Raw genomic sequence first — 8,362 nt, 5'->3', positions numbered from 1 at the left:
TGATTTTCTGTATAATTCTCGCATTTTTCTTGGCTTCTGTCTGCTTATAATGGCTGTGAACTTTTAGGTCCTATAGAAATCTTCTTTTCTCCCCCTTCAATTCTATTCATACTTTCCAGCTTTGATTTAGTTCTATAGAAGTTGCATTCCTAACAGCATATGCTTTTTAAGAACTGTTTTGGTACCCTTAAGAGCATAGCCTCTATCTGAAAATTGCATCGCCTTTACATAGGAAGCAGATCAAAGGGGGGGGGGGGGAATCAGCCATCAAAATAAGTGCAGTCCCGACCACCCCTCATCGAAATAAAAACTCGGAAGGTTTGCTCTTTTTGCCTTTAAAGGGGCAAAAGTTAATCAAATACATACACAACTCCGTTTTTCCAACACAAGACGTGCAGCGGCTCTGTGTCACATGACCATATACATATTTCTTACAAACTGTTACAAAGTCAACAGAGTAAAAGACGTAATGGGCGATTTATTGAGGTGTGGGAGGAAGGAACAACTTTTGAAGGCAGTTTGTTTGCAAGGTCTGAGTTAAATTGCTGAGTACCCTAAGAACAGAAATAGCCATTCTACCACTTTAAATATCCCAAGCCAGGTCTTTGTTCTTAATAACGTGGTGGGGTATTTTAATCATGACTTAGAGGCCGAGACAAATTCATAAAATCTCATAAATAAGCGAAAACCATTTTCTTACAGGGAATGATTCAGAAAATTATGATTTTCTTTGTATGGTCTAGAGGCCTCCTTCCCACAAGCCCACCCCACCCCTTTCTTCTTCTTCTTCTTTTTTTTTAAATGTAACTTAGAACTGGAATGTTATTTCGCCCTGAACAGTATTTTCGATACTTTCTATGAGCAAGAAAATGAAAATTAATACAAGAGCTGTGGCTCACAAAAGAAGCCATTTGTCTTCTTGATTATCTATTTGCTTGTCAGGGTTTGAGCTATTGCAGTAGCCAGCTCCTTTGTAATATAAAAATACACAGAAAACCTGCAAACACCGAGAAACATCTGTGCAAAAATTATACTCATTAATGCATTAAATACCTTGGAGAAGGAGATTTTTTTAAAAGGAAGTAGCCTCTCCTGAGGAATACACAGCTGCTTTAATTCCTTAATACAATGTAGCGCTTTAATGACCCAACACAGTTGAAACCAGTTTGTGAACATATCATACAACCATATTAATATGTGCATAGAATAAATAAATCACAATATGTAAGGCTTAGCAGTACTTAAGACTGAGATACCCTATAGTCAAACACATTTTGTTTTCATTAGCGAGGTGCAATTGACAGAAATCCTTATAAAACTAACAAACATTTTAAATTTAAAAAAAAACTTATTTTTTAAACACACACGGGTTATAGTCACAACGAAAATTTTATTTCTACTTGCTTTCGTTCTGCTATGTACAAGTTATCATGAATATCACAAAGAACAATAGGAGGTAATTCAAATGAACAACTGGAAGGGGGAAACGAAGATCCCAAAAGTTCTTTGAAATCACATCAGCTCGGAATGTCAAGTACTATAGAACATGGAAAGAAAAAAATAAATCTGTTCGAAGTTCATAACCCCTTTTCCATCAAGAAAGAAGGGGATCCCCAGCTTCCATTTTTTATTCACATTCTCAGTACAAAAATGGACTGAATCTTAGTGGAGAAGCATCCTTTTTACAAAGAGCCCTCCCTTCCCACACCCCCTTTGACGAACGTTTAAATTCAGGTGGCATTACTTGATCATCAAGTTTCTAAACTAAATACGTTGTCCCGTCCCCCCCACCCCCAAGATTTACAAGTGAGGTAATTAACCTGCTGGACTCAAAAGTGGCAGGGGGTTTCTTACATAAGTCTCCATTATGTTGGTCTCCTTCCCAGCCCCACCCCCACCCCAAATTTCACTCGGTTTGTTTTAAACTGTGCCAATCTCTTCGTTCTCCAGCTATATGACCCTGATCGTTACGATACTCAACATCTATTCAGTCCCCCCCGGTCCTCATACCGCATGGAGTTGGGGTTGTTGTTTATTTGTTTGTTTGTTTTTGGTCTGTAGGGCTGTGTTACCGTTGCCAGAATTGCTATGCCCTTGGGGATCTGAACAGAAACTTTCGCTTTGGGGCTGGTAGGCAGCAAAAGAAAATAAAAGAAAATTCAGTTCCTCTTGAAGAAACTGAGCCTCATTTATTAAAGTGAACACTGGTTGTCGAGGTAATAGCAAGCATAAGGTCCATCCTTTGTACGGGAGAGTAAACATGACAAATGGGGCAGAGTTTGGCGTGATTAAAGATGAAACAAGGATTCATCTTAGCCAAATTTGAAAACTACTATCCACAGCCTTCTTTTAATGGGAGGGAGCACAAAAGCACATCTCTGTTGTTTGTTTGTTTGTTTTGTAGCTGAGTTTCCCTCCTTTTCTATAAATAAAGAGTATGCCCCCGTTACGCCCCTTGGAACATAAAAAAATTATCATGTGTCTCCTACACACTCTCTCTCTCTCTCTCACACACACACACACACACATACACAAGAAACAGTTATAGGCCAGTGGCTGGTGCATTGGCTCGGTTCTGAGACCCTCCTTGTATCTGCAGGCTTGCAGAAGAGTTGGAAGAATTAGACCTGATCTTGGTATTGGGTAATTTATGGTCTTTTTTCCATTTCATCCTCCTGTTCTGGAACCATATTTTGATCTGGCGCTCGGACAGGCAAAGAGAATGGGCAATTTCTACTCTGCGCCTCCGCGTGAGATAGCGATTATAGTGGAATTCTTTCTCCAGTTCCAGGACTTGCTGCCTGGTATAAGCTGTCCGGGAGCGCTTCGGTTCCCCTCCTGTGCAACTGGGGTTTACTGAACAAACACAAAGAGGGGAGTGGGGAAGAAGAGAAAAAAGAATTACTGAGCTGCCCTTTTAATTTTTTTTAAGTGTCACACGCTGTTTTGCTGGGAGACTACTCGAAGCAGAAAGATGCACCACGATCTTCCAAAAATATACACTTAACCCATCTCCAGCCCCCTCTCTCCAGCCTGATTGCATGACGTACTTCCATGTCTATATGTGTTTTAAACTTCCCTAGATATATTTTACATACTCTCCTCGATAACATAGATGGTGCAAGTATATTATATACATATATATATATACACACACCATCTATGCTCTTTAAAATCCATAAAATCCCCCCCATACATACACCCTCTCTTTGTAATAACACGTCGAGAGAGAGAGAGAGAGAGAGAGAGAGAGAGAGAGAGAGAGGAAACATAGTAAAAGTTTACTCAACCCACCACTTAAATACAAATTACAAAAACATAAAACTTAACTTACGAAGATTCAACAACCATAAAAAAGTACCCTGCAAGAAATTGGAGGAGGATGGTAACAGAGACTTCAAAGGCACTTGGCCAAGTAGAGCCATAAAAATTTATGGAGGATGTAATTATACTGCTCTGCAAACAGGCGATCGTAAATCTCCACGAATGGTTATTTTACAACTGGTGCAATAGGCTTTCCACAAGACTTTGAGGTGCTAGTTAGTATAAAGCAAAAGCCACTTTAGTTCACTTACCCGTGCTTACATGGACTTTTTTCATCCAGGGATAAACTACTGGCTCTTTGCAAGAAGAATGAGATGGGCTTTGGTTCATAGAGTTTTGGCTACAGGAGGGTGGAGGAGGGCTGGGGGTGACCGACTCACAGTGGTGATTTGCCTCTGAGAGGTGGCTCTGAAGTCCGGCGGAAGGATGAACGTGACCCCTTGGGGATAGCACCGCTGGCTGGTGGCCGGAGCCCTGACAAGCTGGGTAGGGCGGCTCGTTGCAGGCTGACCGTGGCTGGTACATCGCCTCATGTTGGAAAGTGGTCTCTCGCCTCTGGCTGCTGTAATATCCCGGAGAGTGATTGGGAAGGTAATCATTCTGAGAATATTCTTCGCAGGGTGGGAACTTGGGATCCACATAGTTGGAGTTGATCAAAAACGAACTCATGGCCATTAATTTCTTTGAATTGCACACACACCACACACACACACACACACACAAATACTAAAATTTATTCCTATCCCCCCCTACTCGTTTTCCTGTTTCGTAAAACCCTCCTACATACTGTCAAGTGAACAAAGTTAGGAATCCATGTGACACCGGCGGCCAATGGCGAGGTTCCCTGCGATTCCCGGATAAGGAAATATGCTCACACAGGGGCATTCTTACTCCTGTAGGATTTTTTTTTTTTAATCACCAATATTTACATATTTTCAGCCAGGGTGAAATGTCTTGCTCCTGCACAATGTTACTTACCCGAATTAGCATCTCAGGCTCTAAACCCCTAATGTCACCACTTAATCCCTCGGGATAACAAAACCCCACTCCCTCCAGTAGGTGTGTCTTGGGTTAGTTGTGTGTTACAGAAAAAAAAAAAAAAAAGATTATTTTCAGTAATATGGGGGAGGATGGGGAGGGAAGTCCGCTCCGGATCAAAATGAATGCCCTGGCAGATGATACATTGAGGTCCCTCTGGCTGGTGTTTAAATTTCGGTCTTAATGGCGGTGATATGAAGCGGGTTGAGTAGCGACTATGCGCTGCGATACTGGCAGAGATAAATAGGACTTGTTCTGGGTCGATAGAAAATCCATCAGCTAATTCGGGGTACCGGGGCTCCTAAATCACATTTAGCTTCGGGATCCGATTGACCATTTTCCAGCCATGGGTGGAAGAGAGCCCTTCCCCTGAACACGAAATAAAGGGCTTTATGGACAATTAAAGATAAAATTAACTAGCCTCGGTGCTGTTCCCTTCTCCCACATTGTAATAAACATGATTAAAAAAGCAACATTTGGACGGGTCTTTAAAATCGAAGCACCTAATAATCCCTTCATAAAAATCAGGAAACAGGGCAGCGTTTGGCTGGATTATTTATACCTAGTGTATTTTAAGCAATTATACAGATTAAAGCAACAGAGTTTTCCCTCCTGAGTTTCAGTGATGTAAGACTTCTGACACCCCTAGCAGCTCAGATTTTTATTACAACGAGGTGATAAAGTTTGCCACAGGAGTACTAGAGTTGGGAGTTTAGGTAAATCCCCCAATATTTCTTTTCAGTTATAAAACGATCTTCTGGCCAAAGCTTCTTTTCATCCTGTTATTTAGGTTTTTTTTTTTCTTCAGGGAGAATGACTGTAGTGTTTGTGTCAACTACATATTCCCCTAGATACGAATTTGTGACACAACTTCCTTTACACAAATTCGGATCTACAGGGTACATATAGAAGACAGATGCATCTTTCTTGGTCAGAAATCTTCTAACTTCACTTAACTGTAATCATTCTCTTCGATTTAATTTATTATTAGTATTATTGTTTTTAATACAATAGATTTGTCACTAAAAGAATTAATCTATGGATAAATATGGTTAAAATTTCCACTTTCCAAAGGAAACACAAATAATGAAATTCACCCATTCGAAATACAGAGCTAGTAATTGTTAGGCTACCAAAGTAATACAGTACGTTCCTCCCTATTCATGGATACACTGAACATTAGTTTAGCATTATGTCGTCCCCTCCCCCCAAAAAAATGAGTCCTGGACTATATCTAAAAACATAAGTAGAGTCCCAAATTATCATTCATTTCAAATGTAAATGTAATAGTTAATGTTCACTCCAAATGTGGTTGTTTCAATATCATCCACTGATCAACAGAGACAAACATTTCAAAATTTTTGTTGTTGTTGAGTTTCTGAAGGTCATCCAAAGTTTTTTTGTTATAAAAGTAAATTACGGGGGGGGGGGGGAAGAGAGAAACAGAGGAAAATAAATACAGAATGTGAAGGCAGATGGGACGATATTCTTTTTCTTTCTTTTTTTTTTATGACAGGCAATTCTTTTTATAACCCGAGAAAAAGATCAAAGGAGTTTCATTTCCGAAAGCAATAAAATATTCATACTGTCTAGCTAATGAACCTTGATTCGGAGCGAATGAGAATAACATCGTGTTGACACTTCGTTTAAAATTCCAGTAGCTCCAGAGATTAAAAGTATAACAGTCTCCTCCACCCCAACCCCACCCAAAAAAGATCAGAAGGGAGCAACACACGTTTCTGTTCGAATATTTCCGATTTAATCATATTTTAACAGCACCCAGTCACAGACGATGCCATAAAGATGCTACATTTCCCCCTTCATTGGCTGGAAATACTGTTTTCCCCCTCCCCTCAAATCGAAACGTATTTCAAATAGCACTGCTTTAAAAAAAAAAAAGAAAGAAAAAGACCTTGTAATGGCAGAGAATGAATGAACACCGCTTGCTTGGGACACATCAGGCGTTAAGATTTTCCGGCTGCTTAAAGGTAAGTCGACTGTATCGCTCGCAAGGTAATGCAATCGAGAGCCCTTCTCAACGAGAACTGGCAAAATCTACCCTTTGCAATCTCCCCAGCGTCTAACACTCACAAAAAGTTTCTTGCACACCAAGCAGATCTCGCGGGTTGCTTTATAATGCCTTTCACACCGGACAAGGAGGTCCCAAGCCTGCATAAATGCCTCAGACCCCTCAAGTGTACTGGGGAACAGACAGTGATTCTGAAATAGACCGCCTTCTAGAAAGTGTGCTCTAAGTACATAAGAATCCAAATGAAATCTGCTAGAACCAGGTAAAGACTGAAACGATAATAAACCAATTCTGCCAAACCAGTCCAGTCGGACTACACTTTTATATTTCGGTTCCATCTGCCCCCGTCCTTTTGTTAATTTCCCCAACAGCAGTAATATCCTCACCAACACCGGTACACCCTACACCTTAAACATACACAGCTAGGTAGGGCCTATTCTGGATTGATACCCGGCTCCCTTACCGCCCCCTCCCCAAAACATGCCGTTTTAATTTTCCTTTGCAATGACAGACAAAGGGGTTTTAGCAGCACCAGCACCCCTAGTGTTTGCCAGAAATCTTTTTTTTTTCCAGAAGTCTCACACAACAGATCCCGAATTAAAAAGCCAAGGATACTGCCCCGCACTCCCCCCAACACACACACACACGCCTGCAGTTTTTTTCACACTTTCTATTCCGCTCATAAAAACGTCTAACGTTTCGGAAGTTTAGAAAGATAGATCTAGCCAATGTTCTCTCTCCATTTCAAAGGGGGGAAGCCGCTTAGCCGCCATCCAAACCTACCTCTCTCCCTTTCGACGGTCGGCCTGCCGCCTCACTGTTTATTTATATTGTACAATAAAAGGAAAGCAGGAGGGAGGGAGGGCTGGAACCATTAAGACCATAAAAAAGGCTCAGAGAGAAGGAGCTTAAAAGGAGAGGATCGCTGAAGTGGTGAGACACCTGCCAAGGCAAAATCCCCCCTCAGTTGCATCCTTAATTCCCTGCCTAAACAGCCCCTTTTCTGCCCCACCCCATCAATAGCCTCCTACCTTGGGGGAAAAATGATAAAGAAGACATCTAGACTGGTACACGATCTCTCCTCCCCCCACCCCCACACCTCTTGTCCCCCTGATTGCACCCGAGGCTTTTCTTACCTTTCAGTTCTACAGGTTGAGTGTCTGACCTCTGAAAGCCACCCCTTTTCCTGCCCGTTCCCACTCTCTCTCTAGGTGCAACGCCAAAAAAAAAAAAAAAAAAAAAAGCAAAAAGAAAGCGCAACAACACGTACCTTTAAAAAAATAAAATAAAAGCCCCCCTCCTCCTCTTCCCCAGCTGAAAACAGTCTCCTATACCGTTTGTGGAAGCTCCCACAAAAGTTCGTAACGCTTTCCCGGGCACAAAAGAAACAAATAAAAGAACCCCCAACCCCGAGAGCCGAGTTCCTCTCTGCTATCTTCCCCCTGGACAGGGATTATTTCTCGATAAGAACCCCTCTTTCGCACCCCCCCCCCCCGCCTCCCCCAGCATTGTCTTTAAAGGCAAACAAAACCCTGCTACTGGCAGGGAGCAAACGATAGGCCCTTCTGAGTATTTTGGGTTTGGAAACCCGCAAGTTTTCGTATTAATCGCATACTTTGTCAGTCTTTGTTAAACAGCTAGGCGTGTCCCGAGTCTCTCGAACATTTTAATATTTGTTAGACGCTCTGACCTGAGTTTCACCCCACTCCGGGGGCCGCTCCCACTGGTCTATAATACGCTTGCATAGTTCTCTCGGTCATATTGAATTTTACCCAGGTCATTACTTTGGAGAAAAATGGCAGGGCAAAGAATTTTATTCAGACCTTTCCTCGATTGCTTGAAATTCCAAGAGAGCTGAGCGCACACCATTGTGTTTGTAAATTTCCCTTTGAAGATTTTTTTTTTTGAAGGAGTCCTAGTCATCCAGTAATTATGACTGCCGCCCCTGCTTTCTTTGCTATCGAAAGCATC

General features: G+C 41.7%; 1 protein-coding gene across 1 annotated transcript; it reads right to left on the bottom strand.

Moving 5' to 3' along the window:
- Nucleotides 1-2,542: 2,542 nt before the first annotated feature.
- Nucleotides 2,543-4,002, bottom strand: HOXB4 (homeobox B4). The gene is made up of 2 exons (XM_077806370.1): nt 3,576-4,002; nt 2,543-2,856 (listed from the first exon to the last, which is right to left on the bottom strand). The coding sequence occupies exons 1-2, from the start codon at nt 3,997-3,999 to the stop codon at nt 2,543-2,545; spliced, it is 738 nt and encodes a 245-aa protein (XP_077662496.1). The 5' UTR covers nt 4,000-4,002.
- Nucleotides 4,003-8,362: the final 4,360 nt, after the last annotated feature.

This window comes from Eretmochelys imbricata, chromosome 27 (assembly GCF_965152235.1).
Source record: "Eretmochelys imbricata isolate rEreImb1 chromosome 27, rEreImb1.hap1, whole genome shotgun sequence".
NCBI classification, from domain to species: Eukaryota; Metazoa; Chordata; order Testudines; family Cheloniidae; genus Eretmochelys; species Eretmochelys imbricata.
Note: the sequence above shows the minus strand (reverse complement) of the source record. Positions and strands in the feature narration are given on the sequence as shown.

Excerpts from the sequence above, each read along its gene's own strand:
- HOXB4 (XM_077806370.1), bottom strand. The coding sequence starts at position 3,999 with ATGGCCATGAGTTCGTTTTTGATCAACTCCAACTATGTGGATCCCAAG. Across the intron at positions 2,857-3,575 it reads AAAAGTCCATGTAAGCACGG|TAAACCCCAGTTGCACAGGA; the intron begins GTAAGTGAACTA and ends GTGTTTGTTCAG.